We start from the raw sequence: 26922 nt of genomic DNA on the forward strand, positions 1-26922 counted from the left end.
ATGGAGTGAGGCCATTATGCAAATGTCAGGTGTCAAGTGTAAATGAGATTGGAAGGATGGGAAACAGAAGTATTGGATATCATCACACCGGGGAGGTGATGAGAGCATGCCGAGATGAAGGGACGGCAGAAAGACGCCTCACGCATGAAGAAAATGACAGATATTGACGGTCGGTCAATTGGAGATGGCAGATGGGCGCATTCTTTGCCTGAAATGCAACAATTTCATCGTAAATTGTGACATTCGCATATAGGTCCTCCAAAACTGACAGCATGTACAAGATAAAATCAAAAAATACAAATACTCACAAAATGAATTTAAAATAAATGGTTTATAATTGTGTGGTTTAGTATAAGCTAAATCCAAATAAACCAAAATACTGAAATGATCATTTAAAAATAATAAAATACCATTAAACATTAAATGAATGATTGTATGAAAATGAATTCATCCCAATAATCAAGGAAAACTATTACAAAACTAAAGTAAAATATAGTTACAATAAATGGGTAAAATATTAAAATAAAAATAAAAACTAAATACATTTTTTTAAATTTTCAAATAAGAAAATAAGTAATACAAAAAGTAAAATACAAATAATAATCTTAAATTAGTAAAGTAATTCAAAATATTAATGTAATTAAAAAATTACAAAAATGATCAAGTAAAGATAATGAAATTAAATTAATCAAAATACAAATAATAAAAGCAGGTTAATGTATTATAATTCTTGTAATTTAAAAAATAATCAGATATGACAAATAAAAAAATTAAAGGACAAAATAATGAAGTCTCTCCGACTGCTTCCAGCTTAAGGCGAAGTTGTCATTATCGTCCTTATTGTGTTTCTTTCTTTGCTTTTGAGGCTCAGCACCCTAACCTTTAGTCACCCTTATTGGTGACAGACTTCATTTACGGACACAATATTCCGCCATATGGCTTTGAACATGAAACGGCGTCACATCAGAGCCGAAATGAAACAAAGTAAAAGGTCAAGGTTGTCTTCTCTCTCAAATGGACGCTCGCCTAGCAAAACATGACAACAAGCGCCCAAGAATCGATGAATAATTTAACCCCTTACATCATATTGGCCCCTGCGGCTGAGACGTATACAAAAAGGCCGTCTGCGTGTCACTCTGAGCGGCATCCACCTTCATTTTGCACTTGCCCTCTATACCTTCTGACGTGTTGCGGTATTCTCAGAGCCCGAGGTATTTGACAAATGCCGAGCCTGGGAGCAGGCTTCTCGAAATTGCATTTTGGGGGGGGCGCAAACCCTGTTTCAGGCACCACCAGCATTGCGTCTATCTTTCCACCACTTGTACATTTTAAATCTCACCTTTGCTCATTTTGTCTCTTTTACCTCTTCTTACCTCCCAATTCTTCACCCCACTGTGTCACTTCCCATGGCTTGGGGAGCCCTAAGGTGTGTTCCAGACGTCTCGCCACTCTTTGTCTTGACTGCACTTTTCTTTTTAAATTCAATCAGTCTTTCACCGAAGCCCCGAGAACTATTTCAATTTACTACCGCAGGATGGAAAGCCTTATGTTTAACACAAAGAGGACGAGGGGCGAGCATTTGGAGAGATAACGGCGACTGAGCGCTAAAAAAGAGGAAGGCTAAGCAAGCGAATGAAGGGTGGGAGGTGACAAGGTGACACATGGGGTGTGATATCGGAAAGAACGCAATGGGCTTTCTTCAGCGGGGCTAATATGCTGGATAGGAGGGAATTCGATTCATAGCATTATTGGTTTGCACCTTACATTCTAAATTCCAGCTACATGTAACAATAAAGGGGACTAGCTACTGGAGTGCATTCTGGGTCTTGTAGTATTAGTAACAACTAGGGACTGTAGTCGACTGCACTGAAAAGAAATTAAAAAGTCGATTAATCAATGACGTCACCGATCATTTTTCAGCACAGTGCAGCGGTCCCCAACCTGTTTCACGTGAAGATATACTTCAATACTGAAACTGGCCGATTGGAAGAGAAGACGCCTGAAACACGTGATTAGCAGTTAGTCGACTTCGAGCTTTAAACATCGATACGGAGAAGTAGTCGACTTAATCGGTTCAACGCCTAGTTCATCGCGTTGGTTTGTGTTTAACTTTGTTACTGTTTTACAGTATATCTGTACGTCTGTATTACTATACCGCCTCCAGGTTGCCAAAGCCACCAGAAGGAGCCGTACTATGGCTATTAAATTGCAGCAAAAAATGTGGAAAAACTTTCATTTCTCTACATTTCATTTCATCATATGATTACTGTATGGTTTTATGGAGTATAGAGTGCTATTTTTCTTATTAAAAAACGCATTGCAAACATTTTTCTATTGTATTGGCGCGGAGGGTAGAATGGATTAATGGCATTTCCATTCGTTTCAATGGGGAAAGACAATTTGAGTGGTCACGGAACTTTAAATTTAACTTCTATCTCAAGGCGCCACCGTGGTTAGTTTTTAGCACACCAAGTAGAATGATTTCTCTACAGCTGTAGCCATTTACAGCTTTGTTTAAAAATAAATAAATGTTGAAACCATTTGTACTGGAAGCAGTACATGTGACTGCCACTTGCTCAGCTCAGCTTTCCGCAAGCTGACTTCCTATTCATTCTTCCTTCAAACTGACTACTGAGAAAAGCAAATACATGTGTCCATTTTTTTCTGACTAAAGTAGTTATAGTAGCATTTTAACATGCAGGAGCCCACTTAAGTTTTATCCCACTGGTCAGCCTACACCTGCTTATATCTGATTGGACAATCAAAGTGTTTAGTTCCAAGAACAGTAAGTACACACAGTCAGGCCACGGGGGAGGCCATCACCTGTCTGTCTCTATTGAACCACTTTACACAAAGCGGACAAAAGGCATCGTTTAGAGCCGGCATAGCCTCCCCTTTGTGTTGTGTAGCGAGAGGCATCTTTTGCCCGATGAAGCTCTTAATTGCTCTGTGGAACATTCAAGAAAGGTCAGCATTTCTTGTGTATCCCATGCAATACACTAAAACTCATAATTAACATAATGAAATTAAATTAATTGTTTACAATCATCATCATCGTAATAATATGATTTTTCCCCTAAATTAAAATTATTCAAATAAAGGAAACACTTCCATTAGAAAATGCAACTAATTGCTTAATTAATATTATTATTAAATACGTATCAGATATAAAATACAGTCCTGAAATAAAGAAAATACAATGATTGAATACATACATAGTAATAAATAAATAGGATCATGACTAAAATTATTTACAAAAATAAAATAAAAACTCAATATATATAGATACATAGATAAATACAATATAATGTCATGCAAATGCACCACTTTTCCACTAAGTTTTTATGAGTTTGCTAGTTTTTGTTTACCCCCGGAAAATTAACAAGTAGACAAGAACATCGAAACATGACCTTTTAGACAGAGGTAAAAAAAAATATATATACATATGAAAAAATGCTTCATATACGCTCAATCGCTAGTCAGCCTTGGAGAAAGGACTAATGATGAGATGGTCTCGGTCGCAGCGTGAGAGGGCGTTAAAAAGATGGAAGGCGAACGCCAGGAAGATGGAGGAGCGGCGGCGCGGCGGCGATTTGTCTTTTGAGGTTCCGATGGCGTCAGCTAAACAAGGCCATCTCATTTCCTGTTGTCTGCAGGAAGCACCTGTCTCGCTAGCATTACCGTCACTGCCGCATACTGCTTCTTGGGCGCTCATCAATCTCTCTCTTTTTAATTGGTCTGCGCCACACTGCGACGAGCCTACACACACACGCACACACACACGCACACATACATAAATATGCTCATAAACACACTTTGAAAACGCATTTGTTGCAAACATACAGTAGTGGACCTAGCTGTACACCTTGTGGTACACCAGTGACCAATATGACACTGAGGCCTGTCTCATTAATGCTTAAAAACATAATTAGCTGGCTAAAGCAACATATACACAATATGGATGGATAGATAGCCTTGTTGGAGGTCTAGACCAGAAGTGTCCCAACCATTGGTGGCCCAGCAGCCATTTTTTAGTTGTTCGTGGCCTATGCGGAATATATCACCTTATTTTTTTTAAGGCAGCGTGAAAAGTGACAACTACTTGTCTACTACTACTATTTTTTTCTATAGAGAGATTTTCTAAACATTCCAAAAAATTGGCAACAACATTTTTGAAAGCTGTGATGAAGCAGTTTTCCAAAATAACTATAAGACAGTATATAACTGCTTGATGGGTTGATTTTAGCATGTTTATTAAATTAAATGGAAAAACATTAAAGTGGCTCTTGCATCTTTCAAGGTCTCTTTTTGCAGCCTTAGGAGAAACATTTTGGAAACGTGTAGTCTAGGTTTTTATTTTCCCTGTTTTAGCTTTTTATATATACCTTGATTGTATAGTATACTCTGGTTCATATTTTTTGTTGTTAGGGTTAGGGACTATAATGTGATAAGTTTATCAAGCTTTAAACTGCACTGCACTGTAGTCGACAAATCGACTAATCAGTTCAATGCCTAGTTTATTGCATTTAGCATACAAAGCTGCATAACTTTCTTGCTGAACCGCCATTTGTTATGAAAAGGAACTGAAGGATGATCTCTCGGTGGCAGTCCATTTTTGTCCTTCATCTGTATTAGTCCACAAACTCCTTGGTTGGACCTGCTTTGTTTCCAATTATCTCCACACGTCTGCATTTCACTGTATAGCCGTGTGTGTATACATCCACTGCATTGGTGTATCATACATTACTGTTGTTCCTTGTTCATAATGTGGCAGAAGTCTGGAAGCTGACACACTGGCATCTGCTGGTAGAAGTGGAGATTGCACAAGCATTGTCTTATAGTTAATTTTAAAAAACCTGTACATTTGACTCATAGTGAAGGGATAAGCTCTTTTGTGGCTTATCTAGGCAGGCGTACTTAATTGCATGTATAAGACATCATCAGGTCCATACACGTGTATATTCAAGCAGTTATATTGTAATTTGCCCTCGTCCGACTTTTTAATTTCCCTGCTTGAAATCTCTAGAGGAACCCCCACCCCCCACCCCCACCCATCTCATTAATTCAACGCCACCATAAAAGTAAGCAAGCGGCGCCCGATAATCCGAGAGAATCGATATTGAATGTGCAGTTGAATAACATTTAAAAGGCAAGAAAAGATTTAGCGTCAGTGTTGGGTCGTGCAGCGTGAAAACTCCCGGAGTGTCTCGCATCCATTAGGATCATTTAATGACTTTGACTTTCTTGCTGAAGTGGCTGAGGAGTGCCGTAGGAAAGAATCATTGCAAATAAGAGAAGTGCTTTGGAGTGTCACTGGATGGGGCTGTGCTGTGACGCAATGGCTTCTCCCTCCTTTATTCCGGTGTTCTAGATGGCTGACGGTGAAATTGAAATTCAACCGAGCTCCTACAAAAAAAAAATTGCTGAGTCTCTAAACAATGTGCTTTTCTATCCCATTTCTCTTTCGGCATGGTTACACCTCTGCCACGGATGGAGATGGATGGCGAGAAGAGTTTGTTACCTGGGGTTTGCTTTCCAGCTGTAACTAGTGATTTCCGAGTTGGCGGCCATCACGCATCTTTGAGGCTCTTCCGTTTGCTTTTCCTTAGACAATTGGGTCTCCCAGCAATCAGACCACCATTAGGGGTGATGGGTTAACTGATTAGCCCAAATCCCTTCCGGTAAAAATACATAATTCCATTCAACAGCGCCGGTATTCCTACTCACACACGCAGGGCCGTGACATGGACAATTATCCGGCTCCCAAGCATAGACTCTGACATCTGTTTGCTAATGACGGATAATTACATGCTGTCACGCGCAATCACCAGTTGCTGCATGGGAAGTGGATGTTGGTTCTTAATGTGGATGTCGACAAGAAGAAGGAAGGTAGATGTTTTCCACTGGCTTTGGAACTGGTGTCGAGATCAATTCCATTTCGAGACGAAATGAATTCTATTTGAAATTGAATTCTATTTGTGCCCTGCAAATGGATAGCGACCAGTCTGTGACTTAACAACCTGAATTAAGGTGAACTATGCATTCAATGAGATAAATGAATAAAAACATGAAATGAAATCATTTTAATGAACCAATAAATTCATGCAATAAATAATACAGGACTCTTGATAATGTAAATGCCTTTGGTAGCCTGTGGGCGATACTTTGACCTTCCCTGGTTTTGCTTGTGTTTTATTGCTTGATCAGCCAATGATCAGCAGTTGTAATCATATCTCTAAATTCCCCTTTCCTCACCCACCCTACTGTATTACACCCTTCGCAGCATGTCAGCGTTTGTCTGAGCTCGCCAGGGCAGCTAAGTGAATTATTTAAGGTTATTAAGATATGACACGCCCTGGCTGAGTTGTCGGCGAGCGCTGGCTGGGCCTGCGGTTGCCATAGCAACCTGTCTGATGCTTCTGAGCTGACCATTTTTAGTTGTCACCTGTCTCCTCGGTCTCGGTCCCGCTGTTGTGTAGTGTGGCGTGCTGGCCGTTTATCCCGATTCCCTCAGTCCAACCCTCCGATTGTCCTCATGCGGTGTCCACGCTCTCCGCCTCCAGATGGAACGTTTACTACTCGTGGGGGCCGCGCTGCATTACTCAAATATTATCACCTCTGTCTGCGGAACAATCCATCTGTGCTCACACACTGAGCGGACAATCCCTCATCTTGACTCTCGTATCGAAACAATGACAGTAATGACAGCTAGGGATGGATATCCGGGCAACAAGACCGGGCCGGGCCGTTAAAGTGGCAACTTTCTGTCCCCAAAATCGATTTGTTTTCTCTTATTTTTTGAAGATGAAGTTGTCAGCAGAAATTATATTTTCTTTTGCGGGAGGGTGTTTATGTTCTCTCCATATTTAGAGAGAGGAGCTGTTTATCTGGCTGGCATTGTTTGACAGCTTTAATTAGGTCACAGAAGAGTTTCTCCCACTTCGCACTGCGGTCGACTTTGGAGAATCAATGAAGGATTTACAGTGGGTTTAGACTGCACACACGAGGCCTCTACTCTTGCTGACTAATTGGGCGCAAATGCTGAGTAGCGTGTGAGGGTGTGAGTGTGGGCCGCGGGAATTGTTTTGTTTAGCCCGAGGCTCTGAGTTATGCGCTTCATATTCAAATGTGCCAAACAATATAACTTGTTGAGGGATATGACAGCAATGGAAAGCTTCCTAAAACCAGCAAAAATGTACAAAAAATGAGGGATTGTATCGACAAGTCTTGTAGTTAGATACAGTATCTAAAACTTTCAGGAGACAAATGATATTTTTCACAATTTAAACCAGTTCCCAGGTGCCTTAGGACTGTCTGTGACATACCTTTCGTCAAAATAGCCCAAGGATCAAGAAACACCTTCTATTTTGAGCCTCACTGACATTAGCCTGTTTTGAGTGGGCGGCTCTGTGTCCTCTACTGCTGGGCCACAGCTTTCATCACTATGGCGACTAGAGGCACAGCTCGGGGATGGTTACTCGGTAAAAAATAGATAGCGTAGTGAACATACGTCCCCATAAAGATAGCATGGATTGTATTATCACTCGTGGAGTGATAATACAATTTCACTTCATCACCAAGCCAACGAATTACACTCGTCATTTAGGCTGTGGATCCGTGTATTTGGATGCAGCGGACACGTCGCCAAAAAGTGATGCCCTGAGATAAAAGTTCAATTTGTTTTGTAACCACGGTCGTACATCAAAACATGCATGTCTTAAATCATCTTTCCCCATTTCAATGAATGGAAATGCCATTAATCCATTCCATCCTGCCGTAAAAAAGCAACGAAATGTTTCTTATGTGTTTTTAACAAGAACCCCAATTCCAATGAAGTTGGGACGTTGTGTTAAACATAACAACATTCAATAAATGTTTGGGAACTGAGGACACTAACTGTTGAAGCTTTGTAGATGGAATTCTTTCCCAGTCTTGCTTGATGTACAGCTTCAGCTGTTCAACAGTCCGGGGTCTCCGTCGTCGTATTTTATGCTTCATAATGCGCCACACATTTTCAATGGGAGACCGGTCTGGACTGCAGGCAGGCCAATCTAGTACCCGCACTCTATTACTACAAAGCCACGCTGTTGTAACATGTGCAGAATATGGTTTGGCATTGGCTTGCTGAAATAAGCAGGGGCGTCCATGAAAAAGGCGTTGCTTGGGTGGCAGCATATCTTTCTCCAAATCCTGTATGTACCTTTCAGCATTAATGGTGCCTTCACAGATGTGTAAGTTACCCATGCCATTGGCACAAACACAGCCCCATACCATCACAGCTGCTGGCTTTTGAACTTTGCGTCCATAACAGTCTGGATGGTTCTTTTCCTCTTTGCCCCGGATGACACGACGTCCACAATTTCCAAAAACAATTTGAAATGTGGACTCGTCGGACCACAGAACGCTTTTCCACTTTTCATCAGTGCATCTTAGATGAGCTCGGGCCCAGAGAAGCCGGCGAGAGTTTCAAGTTGCACTTACGGATGTAGCGCCGAACTGTATTTACTGACATTGGTTTTCTCAAGTGTTCCTGAGCCCACGTGGTGATATCCTTTACACATTGATGTCGGTTTTTGATGCAGTGCCGCCTGAGGGATCGAAGGTCACGGGCATTCAATGGTGGTTTTCAGCCTTGCCGCTTCCATGCAGTAATTTCTCCAGATTCTCTTACCCTTTTGATGATATTATGGACCGTAGATGATGAAATCCCTCAATTCCTTGCAATTGTACGTTGAGGAACATTGTACTTAAACTGTTGGACTATTTTCTCACGCACTTGTTCACAAAGAGGTGAACCTCGCCCCATCTTTGCTTGTGAATGACTGAGCAATACAGGGAAGCTCCATTTCTACCCAATCGTGGCACCCACCTGTTCCCAATTAGCCTGTTCACCTGTGAGAAGTTCCAAACAGGTGTTTGATGAGCTTTCCTCAACTTTCTCAGTCTTTTTTGCCACCTGTCCCAACTTGTTTAACACAACGTCCGAACTTCATTGGACTTGGGGTTGTATTATCCGTCTACGTGTTGCTCCACAATTTCTGTTCAAATATCTGTTGCCTAAACATTGCAACAACTTTTAACTCTATTTGAACGCCAAACAAAAGATTATTTCTGCTGTTTTGTTCCAATTAAATGTTCTTGTTTTATCTATCCGTCCTTACATATCCCTGTCTTTGTTATTGTTGTCTCTATCCGTCGACTGTACAATGCTGGGGTCTTTCGTAACCACGCGTCTTGTAGGTCAAGCAATCTTTTTTTTTCTGCGGGGTTTGATTTATTTGTGCATTTGTATGTGCCGCGCGCTCGAGGAGGCACTCGCTCTTGCGCGGCCGTCGGTCCCGCAGCACGGGCCAGCCGAGGTCAGCGACCGGCGATCCTGACAAACGAAGTGCACACGTGCCTCGGCGAAGCCATACGTTAGTGTCCGACCCACATCTGGACCACTGGGAGACAGTTTGCTGAAGGGAATCCAAATGTACTCTATATCCAAGTTGTCACCAGTGAGTGGTGGGGACAAACGTATTGGGATCTTGGATGAGGATGTAGACCACCTTGTCCTGGTAAGACGTAGCACTAAGATTAATGGGTAAACTAAGTTGTCCAAGATTCTTCATATCGATTCCTTCTGCAGCCTCTTGAGGCATTGCTGAACTTGAGGTAATTGCCCCATTTGCAGTAGTGCAGTGGAACACATTATGCCACTATTTAAATAAATATGACAAACATTCTTTGTTTAGCTTCTCATTTACTTTGCATTTTGATTCTTGCTGCAGCCCGTTTAGGCATTGCTGATATTGACGACTTGCGACTTGTGCAGTGGAACACATTATGCCACTTTTTCAATAAGCACAATAAACTCAAACAAATTCACTTCTTGTTTATATTGCTTTTTGATTCCCGCCGCAGCCCATTTAGGCGTTGCTGAACTTAAATGCACCGTCTGCATTAGTGCAGTGACGCACTATGCCAGTATTATATTAACTACAACAAACCTTTATATTAACGCACTTCCTGTTTATGTTGCAATTGACTTCTCGCCACAGCCCATTTGGGCAGCAAACTAAAACTGAATTAATTACGCCTTCTGCACTATTGTTATGAAATACATTGTGGCACTATGGCAATTTTTATTTATTTATTTTTATTTTTATTTTTTTTTAACTTCCCTGCCACAGGCCATTTAGGTGGCAAACTAGTTGAGCTTGAGTTTGTTCTCTTCGATCCACTGGCACCAGGCTTTTTGCCCCAGTTACAAACCTTATAATGGCATTGTTCTCATGTTTGTCCCAACTTCTCTGTGCAGGTTCATTCAGGAGATCGAGATGAACATGGGTGCGGGCCAGGCCAAGCAGTGCCAACTCCGAACCTTCCTGACGTACTACATCAACGACCTTTTCCTCAACCAGGTTGGTAAAGCGATGAAAGATTCCTCCCTGCAGACGAAACCAAGTCATCTAATTCTCATTCATTTAGGTGCGCACAGAGATCAACAAAGAAATTGAGGCAGTGAGCAAGGTTGCCAACCCCTTGAAGATCCTCGCCAGTGCTGACACCATGAAGGTTCTCGGTGTACAGAGACCCGTGCTCCAGGTGAGGAACTCGCACGGGGCACCAATATTCGTGCTCTCCAAGCAAAAATAACTTGCTTCGTTGTTGCCAGACTGATTCTTCCCTTTCTGCCAACTGTTGTTCAATCAAAATAGTCTCCCAGTGGGTTGAGTATTCGAGTGGCAAAGCGGAGATCCCGACAATTGCTAATATTCGTCCATAGCCCAGCTGGCAGACGTTGGCTCAAAAGTGCCGGTTTTCGCATGTGCATACATTTTAATTGTTTGGTTGGTCAAGAAAGACGCTGCCAAATTGCTTGTGTTGCAGTTCTTGAATGTGTGTGTGTGTGTGTGTGTGTGTGTGTGCGTGCGTGCGCGCGCGTGCGTGTGTATGTGTGGTTTCTGCGGCTGCTCATCTATCTCCCATGCAGCAAACATCAGTGGCAGTTCATTACAGAGGTAGCGTGAGGCAGTGGGTGTTCGGAGTTCAGCAGGGTTTGTTTACGGCTTGGGCCCCTCCTTAACGAGTGCAGTGCAGCATCTTGCTAATTATGCTGCTGTGGCTAATGAGCCTTTCTGCTGATAGCGGGGAGCGCGCAATAAAGCGCACCCTTTGTTGTGGATTTTTTTTTTAATTGGGTTGAATAAAAGAGCCTCATAATTTGGCAGCGTCTTTTCACTCATTTATTTCATTTTTGAGGCATCGTTTTTCTACCTGTGTATGTGCGGCTAGTCTCCAGTGTCTCCTTCGGGACAAACTAAATTCCGTGCTTGACAGTTGGGGACATACATTTTTGAATTTGAGCACAATTCCACCTTGAAATTGAACACCTAACATTTCTTTAAGCAGTCAAACATGAATTGCCTTGTTTGAAGGTGAAAATGCAATGTCATATATAAAAAAAAAAAAGATAAAGCGTAAAAATTCAGGATTGCAACAGAAACTTGAACGCTGAAATGCGCTGCAGCAAGAATGAAAATACAAAGTAAGTGGAGTAAATCCAAAAATACGAGTTGAGTTGTCGCAAGGCTTAATAATAATAATAATAGTAAAAATTCCTGTTGCATCCAATTTAGGCGGCACATTAGCTCAACCTTCAACTGGAGTGTAATGAAACACATGCCATTATTGCATGCAATAACTAAAACAACTTTCTTTATTTGTTTCGACTTCATTTGCTTCCCGTTTTTTTTTTTTTTTTACTGCATTTACTTCCCATTTACTTTACATTTTGATTCCTGATGCAGCCTGTTTAGGTGGCATACTAGTGAGAATGTAAGTCAATTAAGCGACTGCTCTGCTTCTCAGGTGAGCAGTCAATGTTCACAAAAGTTTTTCCGCAGAGTAGCCTGGCACTTTTTCTTCCAAGAAGTACAAACTTAAGTCTGTTGTGAGCTTAATGTCCTCGCTCGTTGCCTCCGTGACTGCAGTGGATGATTAAAGATTATGGTGACTGTGCCATAAAATGGTTGCGAGGGTTTCCAATCACGTAGCAGATGTGTCTTTGTGCTGGAGTGTAGTGTTTTTTTTTTGGGTTTTTTTGCACATATGTGTAAGTGTGCCAGGTGTTGTCATGGACCCACACACACACACACACTGTTGGCATGAGAACGTCAGGGGCTGATGAGAGGAAGAGCGAGAACTCAATATAGTTTCAGCACATTAAGCACACTGTGCTGGGCCGCAGTCGCATATGGGAAACCATAGGGGTGCACATTTTTATGGATGCATCTGCTCACTTACCGCTGTTGAAGCATGCTAAGCGGCTAATGTGAGCTTGAGATGCGACTGGAGGAATATGTTAAGATTCAGCATTGAGTCTTCTAATAAAGAATTTTTAAAAAATAATAATAATTTTTCTTTGTATCGGTTTTTTTTTGTTTTTTTTTTGCTATATAGCAGGTGGGCCTGGAACGCATCCCCCACGATGTGCGGGGGGGTTCACTGTATTGTGGTCTTATCTAGCTACATGAGTAGGTCATATTTTTGGTCCCTAGTGCAGGAGCATAATATTTATAGCTGCATTTTGCAATGTATCAATTTTTAATAAATCGCGGAGTGTCAGTTCTAACTTTGCTGCAATCGCTGCACAGGAGTCAAGGTGAATGAGCGCCTATAAACCATACCCGTGCGGCGGCAGGTTAATAAGTAATATTGATATTGGAGATGATTTGCCTATCACAGTGTGGTTCCCAAAGGAGGCTGGCGTGTATCGTGTATGTATATCATAGAGTAATAATAAGATTAGGATGATGCTGACACGAACTAGTTATATATGGTCCACAAGGACCATAGATAATGTCCAGAGGTGAGTGTCCATTTGCTGCTGATAAGCTTTGAATCCTTTTTTTTTTTTTGGCTTTTATATTTCACGCGCGTGTGTGTGTGGGAATCAGATGTTGAATCCAACACCCAAGCACGTGAGCGCTGAGATGCTATCTGTCCAACTCTGATTGATTCATTTAATTAGAGCTAGATAGAGGCAGAATAGAGGAAGAGTGGAGGCGAGCGAGGGCTACGGTTACACTCCTGGATAGCGCCTCAGATTGGCTCCATTTATCTTGATCCAAACACCCCCCTGTAAAACACCTAGGACCCCCAACCCCTCCTCCAGCTGCGCTACCCACATCCTATACGTCCCACAGCTTCCAACGACATGTAGACTGCTTTCCTTGCTTGATTATTAATTTGACAGCAAATCAATTAAATATTTGAAAGAAAATCTCACAAGGAGAGACAACTCTTAATTTAAGGTGTATAAAAAAAAAAGGTGTATCAAACGAAGCAATTGCTGTTTCATTTGGCAGTGTCGTTGTATCTCAGGATTATGACCTTTACAAATTGAGAAAATAAAAAAAAAAATCTGATCTTTTTCACTTGATACCGATCAGCTGGTAATTATGTGATCTGCCCCGATTTCCAATCATGTGATCTTTTTGGGACGACTCTACTTTTAAGTGTTCTATCGTAAATTTAAGTACGTCTAGTGTTCCATTTTTCAAGTACAGGTATTTGAGCTTTCGTGACATCTTATTTTAAAGTAATATTGTAAATGATTCACAATGTGAATATTTCCTAATAACATTTAATCCTGGTATTTTTGTGCACAATGACAATGAAGGCATTTATTGTATTTCTTCACAATTTATTTTTCTTAACAATAAATATACTTTATAATAATAAAATAATGTAAAATATAATAATGAAAAGGCTAACAATAAAATGATCATGATAATTACTACTACAGAGAAAAATAAGTCCTTAATCTCAAGACTATGTCCAGGAAAGACCAACGCTACCGAAAGAAGAAACAGCGCTTAAGTCTTGACTCTTAGATTCGCTCCCTTGACAAGCAGAACGAGGTAATGCATATTAAAGATAAAGCGTTCGTTTTGAGCACGCACCTACCTCAAAAAATACGAACTTCCATTTTTTTTCTTTTCCATTTTTAAATTTCTGAAATGTTTTTTTCATGGCTAATCTGATAAAACGTTTGACTAACTCTTATCTAAGCATGATAGGTATAGGTATAGGTATGAGCACCCACCTCGGTCACCAAATATTGTTCTTTGATAACAGGAAACTACAATTTCACAACCTAATGTTTCTTAACTTCAGGCTTCAACTCAACTGCACTTGATCTGCACAACACATTGATCAACCCTCAACTCCATCCCTCCCCAATTGTTTCCCAACTTTTCCTTTACAATAAATAAATAAATAAATAAAATAATGTCACCATTGTGTGTGCGTGATGTGTGTATCACAGGAGTGTCACGCCAGCAGTGATCCGCTAATGATGTTGACCTTTCTCCATTTCATATTTACATGTGACTGTGTGTGCGTGTATATATGTGTGTGCGTGTGAGAGCACCCCCAACCTCCACCTCCTGTAATGACACTGACCTTTATTGTTTGCCGTGATGTGTGTCGGCAATACTTATTCCCTTCCTGCTGATTGCCTCCACGCACCAACAGACACACGCTCACGCAGACACACAAACACGCACGGGTGGAAGGGGAGGGCGACTCTTTTGTAAAGCAGACCCCTAGCACCCATCAGAGGGTGCGGCAATCACAGCACAATACACCTGTTAGCTTCATCAACCGTGCCCTGTGATTTGGACTCAAGTGGGAGTGGGAAGAAGGAAAGAGGGTGGATGATTTGCACACACACACACCCACATACATACACACACACACACACACACAAATTGCTCCCGTTTAATTTTGCTGTTTTCTGCAGCATCTCACACAAACATACTAACTTTATATAATGTTGATCCAACCAGGGAAGCAGCATAATGTTGTTAGCTGTATTTAATGTGGCTAAAACGCACTATAAGGTGGTTTAAAGAAGTAGATTAATGGCATTTCCTTTCATTTCAATGGGGAAAGATGATATGAGTGGTTTGAGTTAAAAATGCGGTCACAAAACGAGTCAAACTTGTATCTCAAGGCACCACTGTATAATTATATCATCATTTTTCGATTAACACTAATGCTTGTAAATTGAAGAAGCCCCTTTTATTCCTACTGCACTGACTCAATCCCCCCCATAGGAGTTTTTTTTTTTTCTTGGATGCCTGAGGTGCCACCTACCTTGCCGCGGTTATCTCGCACCAAACACATTGCACTCCGAGGCTTGCACCCAGCCTCAACACGCCTCAAGCTCTGCATGACAGCTGCGCTTTGTCTTTGTACGTGTTTATAATTATACACGTATTGGAAAAATATAATTGCGCCTGCCTGTTTTCGCTGTTAAAACACCGCTGAGAACGAGAAGTCATAATGACCCTGAAAGTGAGTTTGCAATGGAGAGATGTCAGCCACAAATGTGCCCTCTGGTTTGAAAGGTTTTGCTTGCTAAAAGTTTTCATTTGTACATGACTCCATTGTCTTCCGTTGCTTTTTGTCTGTGTCTTATAACAGCATAATATAGCCGTATGTATGTATAATTTCCCACAGCTGTAATGCACTGGAAAAAGCTTGGAAATTGATCTTAAAAGTGCTCGAATTTAACCTTGAACTCTGACAACTAAGAGCATCCTTTTTATATTGACATTGGCTTAATGAGATGTGACGATGAATGCGGAGACTTAGTGTAATTTTCTTCCATTAGAATAATGAACATCGGGGGTAAAAAAAAAACCAACCGAGATAATTAGTTTCATGGATTTTTGCTCCACTGCAAGGACTCAAATTGAACATCTTAACTCTTTGGATTGTTTATGCCAGGGTGCCGTATTTCATTTTGCGTGTGTTTTGTGTGCGTCTGGTGGAAGAGTAATATTGCAGTCCATCTGCAAGAAGCCAAGTGTGATATTGCTGCTCATCTTTCAATTAGAACACTTACACGACGCCGCGTCGGAGGCCGTGATGGCGCCCACGAAAGAGACATTGTTTTCTTTTCTGAACTCAATCTCCATCAGCCCGCCAGCCATGTGATTCTTCCGCCTAAATGGGAACGCATTTTTTTGAAGTTATTCTCAAACATGTCATCCATCTTTACCTCTTTATTCACTTATTATTACCCTCGCCAAGTGCAGTGAATATCAGGCTAGAGGTAATGTTTGAATTATTACTCTGATTGTTTTTAGTTGGTGTTCTGCTGCATTGTGTTGCTGTTGTGGTACACTGTGTTGCGTTGTGTGATAATATGTTAAGTTACGATGGTGTATTATGATATCCTATGCTGTTGTGTTACGTTATTGCATGAAGTTGTTACCTTATATTATCATTAATTTTGAAGTTGGTTATGTTGTGTGTACTCTTTGCTAAATTGTGCTATGTTGTGTTATTGTGCACTGTTTTCAGTACAGTGCATTACGTAACATTTATTATGGTACACTGCGTTACGGTACATTGTGTTGCAGTATATTATGTTACGGTACATTTTGTTACGGTATGTTGTGTTACATAACAGAATGTTACCATTCACTGCCTCACGTTTGCTCTGTAATGGCGCACTGTTATTGGTAAGTTCCAATGTTGGGTTACGTTGTTGTGTTACGTTGTTCTGTTGTGTTATTACCTTACATTTGTAATTATAATCATCATTATATTGTGTGTTACCTATTTTTGTGTCAGGGTATTTCGCACTGCTTTACCATAAGCTACGTGACCCTGCGCTGAAATCATTTAAATATGGCAAGTAGCGGGTGGATCCCCATATTATTTCAATTCGGAATTTTGCACTTGCTTGGTAACCTGCTGAGTTGTGTCAACAAACCTTCGTATACACCCGCTTCCCCACACTGGTCACACAGAGAGCGGTGCCAGGCGCATACATGCGAGCCATCCGGCGTGTGTCAAGTGGGGAAGTCTTCCATGTGTGACTTTCCCCTGACACTGATGAATGATATGTCAAGAATACACACCCGTCACCCAAGAGTCGGGCGAGCCATGTGCGTTGCGAGCGGGGAGATCATCTTGTCGTGTGTATTGTTTTGGCAGCCTTCTGTTGTGACACGTCCAAATGACAGAGGGCGGAGTTTCCCCGAGAGAATCAGGAGTTAAAACACTGTAACCTACACATGACCTTGAGGGGCAACCCTCTAGTTCATGGGGGGGGGGGGATTAGCTGGGGTATCAGCTCCATCCTTTTAATGCATTGATGGAATTCCCAGTTTGTGTTTTTGTTTTTTTCCCCCACACTTTTAGCAACAGCTTCCGGAGCATTAACAGCCCTTTTCCCCTGCCGGGAGTGCACGGCCATCATTTTGCTCTTAATGACGGCAGTTTACCCCATCAAACCGCGACATCCATTTGCGAAGACCGCGCTTGACTATTCCTCGGTGGCGACGGCGGCGCTTTTAAAGTGGCGGTATGCTAAAAGAGTGGATGCAAAGTGCACGCCGGGCTCAGTTTCAGAGCTTAATGCGGCAACACCGAAGGGGAAATATATAGTATGTGTTTTTCACTCCGTAGCACTGTATGTTGACCTTTAAGCATGAATCATTAAGGAAGTGAGAGAAAGATGTATGTGTGCGTGTGGACAGTGCATGCTCTCTCCAATGTAATGGGCAACGAAGATGGAGTTAAACACCCCCTTCGCCAGTCGGCCCCTTGATTAGTTTTTAATGATTTCTGGTAGCCGAGACAAATGGCCGTTTAAAATGTGCAGAATTAGACAAGAGAAGGCATTTGGTGGAGGAGAAGGCATTGCATTGTTTCCTCTTCTTCTCCATTCACCAGCCTTGGACCTCTCTTGAATTTACTATTTGTTTTTTCACTGGCATATTGTTGTTTTTACTAGTCTCACATTTGCTCAATTTTACACAATGAATCCCTCACGAGAGTGAAAACCTCTGCCAATGCCAACCCAATATTGATTTGGGTCAGCACCAAGTGGTAAATCCTTATGGACTCATGTTGTCTTGTTCTACCCGCAGAGCACCGTGGTGGTGGAGAAGTCCATCCAGGATCTGATGAATCTCATGCAAGACCTGAGCGCCTACTCCAACCAGTTCCTGGAGATGATCTGCGACAAGCTCAAAGAGTATAAGGAGATCTGCAACACAGCCTACAGGTAATGCCTTCAAATATATATATATATTTGTTATGTTTGCGTTGAAGGAGTAACATTCTGTGTATTCTCAGGGGAATAGTCCAGTGTGAGGAGAAGCTGACCATCAGCGCTTCCTGGTCCAAAGACGAGGACATCAGTCGCCTGCTCCAGTCGCTCCCCAACTGGGCCAACATGGCCCAGCCCAGACAGACACGGCAGAAACGAGAGGACGAAGAAGACTTCACCCGGTACACACGAATGGACTTTCTTAACGCAGCGTTATGTTATGTGGTGGGATGTTACTTGATAATACAGATCATTCAAATTAAATAATTTCATTTGTGTCTTTTTGACGAACACACGAGCACACACAATCACACCGTTAACACCTCCCACTCGTCCGGTCTATTTCGTTCACACATCATAAACATGAGTCACATTTTATTGACGTACTTCTTGTTCAATATAGATGTCGTGATTGCTCTTTTCAACCAGGATGCAAATAAAAGAAAGCAGGTTGAGGGAAGCCTACGCAGACAAGTCACTCCTATCCAAATTGACTCTGAATAATCGTAATGCTCCATTACACAGGGCGGCGTTTGCCAAGGAGTCGGAGGTGCTGACGGGCAACCTCGGCGACAAGCTCATCCCCCAGAACGAGATCCTGCGCGACGTCAGCGACCTCAAATCCCTCGCAAACCTCCACGAGAGCATGGAGTGGCTGTCCGGCCGCCTCAAGGCCTTCTTCGCGAGCCTGCCTCCGGGATCCAGTGAGTACCGAGCCGCGGGCGCCTGACACGCTTCGTCTTTTTCGCAGATCATTAATTCTATTCCCCTCGTTCTTGGCGGAGCGGTAAGTCGCGGAGCAGCGCCCGGAGGGGGTGGGCTTGGTTGGGAGGCAAATGTAACTGTTGAGAGACGGCCATATTTGTCTCGCAAAAAGTCACACTTGTGAAATCTGCACTGCACAGACTTGAGATTTGTCAGTTGAATTCACCTGCAGCAGTTAAAAGAGCCTCGGCCCATGCTGCCTGTTGCTCGCTGATAGCGCCGACTTCACGACTGTTACACTCGCACACTTATGACTGCTGCAAGCTCCTGTGGCTGGTGGAGGATACTTGTTTGTTGAATTAGGCATGTTGGGAGCAGATTTGGGGGAATCTGCCTCAGTGTCGTTGAGGCCGACAATCAGGCGTGCCCATCCCAGAAATGTCCTTATGTAATGATCGTGTGAAGTTTTCCAAAGGAAGAAATGACTTTCCAAGGCCCGAGGCTCAGAGCTAAACCTTGTCACAGTAAAATACACAAGCCAGCTTTAAAGTTGCCCCAGCCCAGAGATTTTTCATGTAAATTCTCGACTGCGGCCCATTTCGGCGGCGTGCTCGTTGAATTGAAATTAATTGTGCCCTCTGTTTGTAAGAATTTATTAAATTCTCATCCTCGGCGGACGGCTTTTTTTTTTTTGCCGCGGCACCGCTTCTACCTGCGCCCCATTAAGTTTTCGTTTGAGCACATTATCACACACACTCATTACCTTCTCGATTGGAGTTGTCGCACACAAACGCACGCTGTCATTATCCTTCCTCCGTTAGCATGTGCACCTAAACGCCTCCGCTAATCAGAACAGAAACCATTTGTGACGCATCCGCCTGCTCCGCCGTCACTTTTGCATCATTATTCACAGATGAAAATTAGGCACCTGTATATTTGTGCGCGTATGTGTGTGCGTGGGAAGTTTTGTGTTTGTGTCATGTCGCTGTCTTCCCCACTGAAGCCAATTTGGATGTTTTGCTTTCTTCGCATTATCTTTTTAAAAACGTCCCCAGTTTCACTTCCTCATCATCGATAACGATTCAATGAAAGTGCGGGAAAGGACCAGACAAAGTCATTCTTATTCATTTCTGTGTTCGTGTGTGTGTGAGTGTGGAGGCGAAGGGCACTTACTTATCATGCCAGGACAGCCCGTGCATTGTTCATTATATAGTGTTTGCTGAGCTGATGAAGGACCAAGTGAGTGTGTCGTTGGGTCTGTGTTGAGTTGGCGTGTGTGAGGGGACAAGGCTACGGTGGGGGGAAAAAGAGACCCCACCTTATCTCATCCCGCCCGCCCCTCATGTCCATGCCGCTCCAAATTGGATTTTATATTACAGGAGCAGTCAGGTATGAACAACTCATTTTCCTCTCCCTCTCCTTCTTCTTTTTTCCCCCACTTTTTTCTTCGTCATTCCTCCCCATCGTCAACATGAGAGCATTTCTTGTTTTGTTTTAGTCGGACATGCGGATGAATGTTAACTGAGTCGAAGTGTGCCGATGAGGCGCTGACTTTGCGCGTGCTGAGAGGTCATACATCGATGACGGTCAACTGTGGCTGCTTATCAGTCATCTTGGCGCAACACCGGGCATCAGATCAACTCTGTGCGTTTACAACAAACACAGGAAACATTTTAGAATATGTTTGTATTATATATTATGAATTCAGCATTTATTAAGCCTTATTTTTTTATTTATGATTGCGTTGTTATTATTTTATTGTCTTAAAAAGCATTCACATTTTTATTTTATTTGTATTTTCATTATTTATTAATTTAGCATTATTTGATTTTAGTTTGTATTTATTCACATAATTTATCTTATTGAATTTAAATGTATTTTTCTTGTATCCAGAAGAGCATGAACTTCTCAATCTTGAAAAACATTTGATGCAGCCCCTGTAATTATGTGACAACAATAATCGTCTTTCTGCGTAACCTTGACTGTGTACTTTCCACCACTTCCATTTGACTCAAATCTCATTGCTATTCCGAATGAAGGCCGACCTGGAGGCGTGTGTGCAACAGGAGATGATGGTGTTGTTTGTGCCAGATGCAAAAAAAAAATCTTTTACTTCATCCTCGTGGAGATGCCTTGTGGATTTAGTTTATTTATTTATTTCTTGTTGAAATCCCGCAACATTTGAAGACATTCTACTTTGCCACCTTCTCAGTGGACGCGGCTCAGATGCCGCTCCCGTTCTACCAGGGGCAGCAAAATAATTAATAACTCTCCTCCTCTGGCTTACTTACGTCGTCGTCCGTCGCCCATGAATCATTCATGGTACGCGCCGCCCCTGCAGCGTGCTTCTCTGCTCCTATTCCTCCATCTTCCACAAAAGGATGTTTGTAAGAGCTAACGTTTTCATGTCCTCACTGGCGAACTGCATGAGCGCTCGCCATCCGCATCTGCGTGGACATACATATGTATTTCGACATTGAACATACTCAAATAATGTATAAATGAGCAAAGTGAGGAGGAAATAGCCCAAAAAATAATAATAATTTGGAGCAATGAGCCTTTTCGCCCATCTGTCCTCGCTAATGGCAGTCCCCATGCTGCGACGTTACCCTTGCATCATCAAAGCAGCGTGGGACTCCATGTATACAGTACATGTGTGGACACCCCCCCAGAAAGACCCCCCGCTGCGTTTGCTGGCGTCGTCTTCCTTTTTCGTTATCTCCAGGCGGCCAAGGTGAACGTGACGTCAGAAAGGTTCCCGGTGCGTCCAATGCGGCCGGCTTCTTTATCTCCTAATGATCCGATAAGTTGACCGCCGGGAGTATGCGCCTAAATTCAATCACTGGAAGTCAATTAATGGCGTTCCCAGGAGAAATCACAGCGCACCGGCTCTTGTTATTGGCGCCACTCATTACGGCGGCGAGGAGATTGATATCAAAACAGCGACAGGAGGCGAGAAGATATCTCCTCTTGGGTTGACAGTATAACGCACCAGCGGGTTAGATGAACTACAACAAAGCTTTGCTGGTTAATTAACCAGTAAGTCCTTCTTTACAAAATGAAAGGATACTAATAGGAAAGGCTTTATCCTCTGTCTCACCCGGCGCGTTTGCCTTGTTGATTGGAACGGACTGACCCGCAAGGGGCCGATGTTTGCTCCCTTCTTATCTTGGGGGGGCGGGTGGTTCATTTAAAGTAACTCTAATGGGGATTGGATGTTCGCCAGTATAAACACAAGGTGTCGACGACACGGGAGTTCTCGCTTTGCAAGGAACTCAGGAATTACGCTGATAAGACTCCTGGTCAAACATGCCAGGAATGGAGATGGAGTATGGATAGGAAGGTTCTGGACTTCAACGTGGGTTACATACAAATATGTTCTTGCGCCCTCGCACAATGGGCTATGTTCTGTTTTTAGGCTTCGTTTACAATTGTAGTCCCATTCCTGCATTGGTTTTAGAATTTGAGTAATTAGAAGGAAATTAAAACATGTACTACTTGCTCACTTCCATAGTTTTTATTTCATTTAAATACAAGAATAAAATATTATTTTAGATACATCTTTAGTAAAATAATGCATGTACAATGTGCAGGATTTTTAGGGGAAAAAATCAAATGGAAGCAATCCAGAAAATAAAGAAACTAAGTAAATAATAAAACCAAAGTCAATAGCTATAGATGAACTGATCTGTAGTCTAAATTCAGCGAAAACTAAGATAGATGACAGGGGCAAAATATGAAAGAAAAGCACCCGTAAAGTGCACGAAACAACAGCCACAATATTACACACTTGTTTAAATCTACACCTCTCTGGGAGCATTATAATATTGTTGCGAGGCGAGTGCAGGTGAAATATATGAGTGACAAAAGGGAAGATGACCAGCTTTTCTCTTTCTGCTGCTGTCCAGAGTTGGGAAATAGGGGGACTGAAGGTGTGTGCGTGCGTGCGTGTGTGTCTGTGTTTGTGTGTGTGTGCATGTGCGTATGTGCTGGCTTGCATTCAAGTGTGACCTTCGCGAAGGCGTGAAGAGTAGCAGGGGAGTTGGCTGCGCGACTGCGGCACATCGATCGCCGACCCCTGCGTTCTCCGGCTCAACAGTCACCCTTCATACTCGCGCACGCTCGCCTCATTGACCAAATAGACTTACATATGAGTGACGGGGCCAATTTCCACTCCCCTCCCCTTTTCCTCCCCATTCATCAATTTACGACCATTGATCTACACCGGGCTGAATTTATACACACTCATCATGCTTGCATGCTCTCTGCACCTGCTTTTTTTTTTAACACTCACATCCACGCGTAGGTCTTTTGTGCAGCTCACACCGCAGTGCGCTGACAACTGCTCCTGCCGCCTCAGCACAAGCGGCCAAAACAAGTGCAAAGACGAGCTGAAAGGACGCGGCGCGAAGTTGAACTTGCATCAAATGTGACAAAGACTTGAATCTGCACAAGTGCGATGGGTGTCACTCGCTTTTCGTCCGCACGCAGGTTTGTCGCCGTGCTCGTCCGACAGCCAGGCGACGGGCGACGGCGAGCGCACCCGGGAGCAGATCCTGCAGACCCTCGGTGACCTGTGCAGGGGTTTCCAGGACATCGCCAACCGCTGCCTCCTCGCGCTGCACCTGGAAGTCAGGTACGCGTGGACGAAAAGTGCAATCACGTCACACAAGAAAAATAAGATGCCATACATAATGCTGTGCTCTGCTGCACTGTATAGCTTAAAAGGCAGAAATAAGGAATGAATTAGGTTATTTAATTATTTAGATAGTATGTTTACATAATGTCAGTTTTTATGTTGGAAAAAAAAGAAAAAATATTTAATTACATTTTTTTTTTTTTTTTTTTTACATTTGTCAGAAGTATCATTTTTCATCAGAACAACAGAACATTTTTATAATTTATGGTATAGTAAATAAAAATATGAATACATTTTGTCAGACTCAAAAATTGCACTGCAATGTTTGTGAAGACAATAAAAATTAATATGGAGAAGTATCAAATTATCGTTATTGAGTTTTGCAGTTGTTCAACATCAGTGACAAAAACATGAAGTGGGAGAGAAGAACCAAGTCCACATTTTCTTCCCTTCCTGTAGGTGGAACCAATTATTTGTCCCATACAGTGTAGGTGTTTTCAATCTCTTATAATATCCGAGTTAATTTACCACACCATAACCCTTCTCCCCCCCTGCAAGCCCTTTAATAGTCGCCATCAACTCACTTGCAACTTATGCAACGTTGTTTATGCTTTTCAGTCAGGAAAAGGGAGAAAAAGAAAACTCCCTGAGGCGTGCGTCCTGCAATACGCTCCACTCCATTGGCTCCCCTCATCCGCAGAATTTCCCCCGATAGTTGTACCAGTTAAATGAAGCCGTGAAGAAGAAAGCGCGCGCAGGCTGGGAGATGAGCGCGGGTCATAGGAGGGTAAAGCAGTACATTGATTCTCGACGTAGATTCTATCTAAACCTTTATTATATGGATTATTATGGACTGTTTATTTCTATTGTGCACAGTGGCATTATTATAAATAACTGGCACGAGGAGTTATTGCATGAACTCATTCGCTGATGTGGACAGTTATATTCGTCAACTGGAATCCAAACGTTTACTGCCACCGACGAATATATTCATCCAGTACCACTGTAGTGACTGACAGATTCGTGTGGATGGTGTCGTTGCATCATTTGGGATTTGAGATCAGCACAGCTTTTGAGTCGAAGATAAGGATCAGGGGGCGAATTTCGGTTTCGATTATGAGGGAGAGAAATGCCAACATGTTGGAATTCAAACACGTTTTCGAACACTAGAGTAATTTGAGTATGTATGGTATAAACCAAATTCATTTTTGTCACAGTTCACGTTGTATTTATGGCTTGCCTGTGAAAGCTGTTTCGACTGTGAAACCTTAAGCCTTATCATATTACTACACATACCCCCCAAAAAATTGATGGATAACTGGTTTTGAAAGCCGAAGTCAAGGAAAATAGTTTAGCCTGTGGTATAAACATGATGTGTCGCGGTAAGCGTTAGAAAGTGTGTTTCGTAATCGTGGGAAAAGAGATGACGCAGTTCGTGCAGTGAATGAGGAACACCATGTAAAAAAAGACATGCGGTGAGTCAACGTGTTTCTGAGTTGGATTTCTGTAAAAAAAAAAAAAAAAAAAAAAAATGATGATTTTGCCACCCAAAAGCCCTTTCTAAGGCTTGCTTTTTATTGATTTATAGTTTGTGTTACAAAAGGAATGGGAATACCTTCAAAGGACACAAGACACGAAATATCTATACTACTCTTGTATTTTAGCTGCAAACCGCAAATTTCCTCTTAGTTTGTAGTATTTATTCACCCAGTTTTACCAACCGAAAGTGTTACGGTAACAAAAAGTTGACCCCCTCGAGCACTGTTGTGAAGCCACAGTTAGCGCACTTGAGCTGAAGCAGATCAAATGAATATGGAATTAAGTAGCATTTGCCGAGCCGAAAGATTCGTTTTGCGCCGCATTCTTCTGCAATTAAATGCTTTTGAACGTAACAGTTTGCTTCTGGGCCTGAAAAAAGGGAGCTTTTGTGTTTTAAAAGCTGAAGGGCTGTATGTTTACAGGAGTCTTGTAGTGCGCCGTGTTTCACCTCCTAAACATATTTAGGAGGTGAAACATATTTCACCCCCTGAATAGCACCCAGCTGACAGATATGAGGTGATTTGGCGTTTTAAATAAAGGCCTTTTCATCCAGGGTGCACTGCTTCCACTACTTGATCCCGTTGACCAAGCAAGGCAACTACGCCATCGTTGCCAACGTGGAGAGCATGGACTACGACCCGCTGGTGGTCAAGCTCAACAAGGACATCTCGGCCATCGAGGAGGCCATGGGGGCCGCCCTGCAGCAGCACAAGTTCCAGTACATCTTTGAGGGTAAACCGACGGACGCTGTTAACCAGACTTTACTCTCCACGTACAAATTGTGTGTTTTTACATCAAACAGTCAACCGCTCCCTTTGAAGCCAACAACTCCCTTTGAACTTTTCATCTTCTGCCCTCCCCTTGAAGATACACATCCTTGGTGAATGTTTCTCTTGTGGGTCACCACAAAAATGTGAAATCTAGGCCAGTTTTGTCCATCACAAAAAATATTCTGTTGAATGAATGACAACAGTTTGATACAGGTTCATTGTACCTTGTGCCATCTAGTGGAAGAGCATAAAATTGTTCTGCGTGTCACGATATGTCACTGGCATAGATAAAGATCCATCCATCCATCCATCCATCCATCCATCCATTTTCTTTACCGCTTCTTTCCCAATCGCAGGGCAGATAAAGAAGACACATTATTTATATTAAAGAAACAATATTTTTCAGACCAATTAATTGAAATTGGATAATTTCTCGTAACATACCTGATAATCTCCACCATGGTTGGGAATATATGGGTTATAATTACAATGGATGCTGCCAAACATACGAGATTTTAGGTGACAAGCGGACTTGAGTGCGCCCTCACCGAAGTTTTTTTGTGGTTCTCCGACAAAGGTCTGGGCCACCTGATCTCCTGCATCCTCATCAACGGCGCCCAGTACTTCAAGAGGATCAGCGAGTCCGGCATCAAGAAGATGTGCCGGAACATCTTCGTGCTGCAGCAGAACCTCACCAACATCACCATGTCCCGGGAGGCCGACCTGGACTTTGCCAGGTATTCTTGTCTTCACTCTGTTTTTATTTTTTTTGGTGGAAGACTAAAACAACCTGAAATGCGGCCAGTGTGCAGGAGAAGAGCATTGATTAGCGCCTTGTTTCACCCCTCTGTCACCGTTGATTACGGCGACGGCCGATGGCTCCTCTGTTCTGTCCCGCCCCCTCCGCCTCTCGGGCCGCTGTGATTGCGAGGCGTGGGCGGCGCAGATGCGTTGATTGGGAATACGCTTTGTTTACACTGCCTGAGACACGCTGGACACATACAAAACCCCTCTTTTTTTCTATGCATGCTGCACAGAATTGTCCAATTTCATAAAAGGAAATGTCTTGTTGGATTGACAAGGATGATGTACCTTATGATCTGACCCTTTTCTATGCATGTAATAGTTGTTTTCTTAGCAGACGT

General features: G+C 42.6%; 1 protein-coding gene across 1 annotated transcript in view; it reads left to right on the forward strand.

Moving 5' to 3' along the window:
* exoc4 (exocyst complex component 4) overlaps positions 1-26922 on the forward strand; it is a 61127-nt gene that overhangs the window by 27856 nt on the left and 6349 nt on the right. Inside the window, exons 12-19 of the mRNA XM_061667619.1 lie at positions 10304-10406; positions 10474-10590; positions 17943-18079; positions 18151-18306; positions 18650-18828; positions 23321-23465; positions 25561-25739; positions 26355-26514. Of these exons, the coding sequence (XP_061523603.1) occupies positions 10304-10406; positions 10474-10590; positions 17943-18079; positions 18151-18306; positions 18650-18828; positions 23321-23465; positions 25561-25739; positions 26355-26514 (1176 nt within the window). The remainder of the gene's footprint in view (positions 1-10303; positions 10407-10473; positions 10591-17942; positions 18080-18150; positions 18307-18649; positions 18829-23320; positions 23466-25560; positions 25740-26354; positions 26515-26922) is intronic.

This window comes from Phycodurus eques, chromosome 22, assembly GCF_024500275.1.
Source record: "Phycodurus eques isolate BA_2022a chromosome 22, UOR_Pequ_1.1, whole genome shotgun sequence".
Classification (NCBI taxonomy): Eukaryota; Metazoa; Chordata; class Actinopteri; order Syngnathiformes; family Syngnathidae; genus Phycodurus; species Phycodurus eques.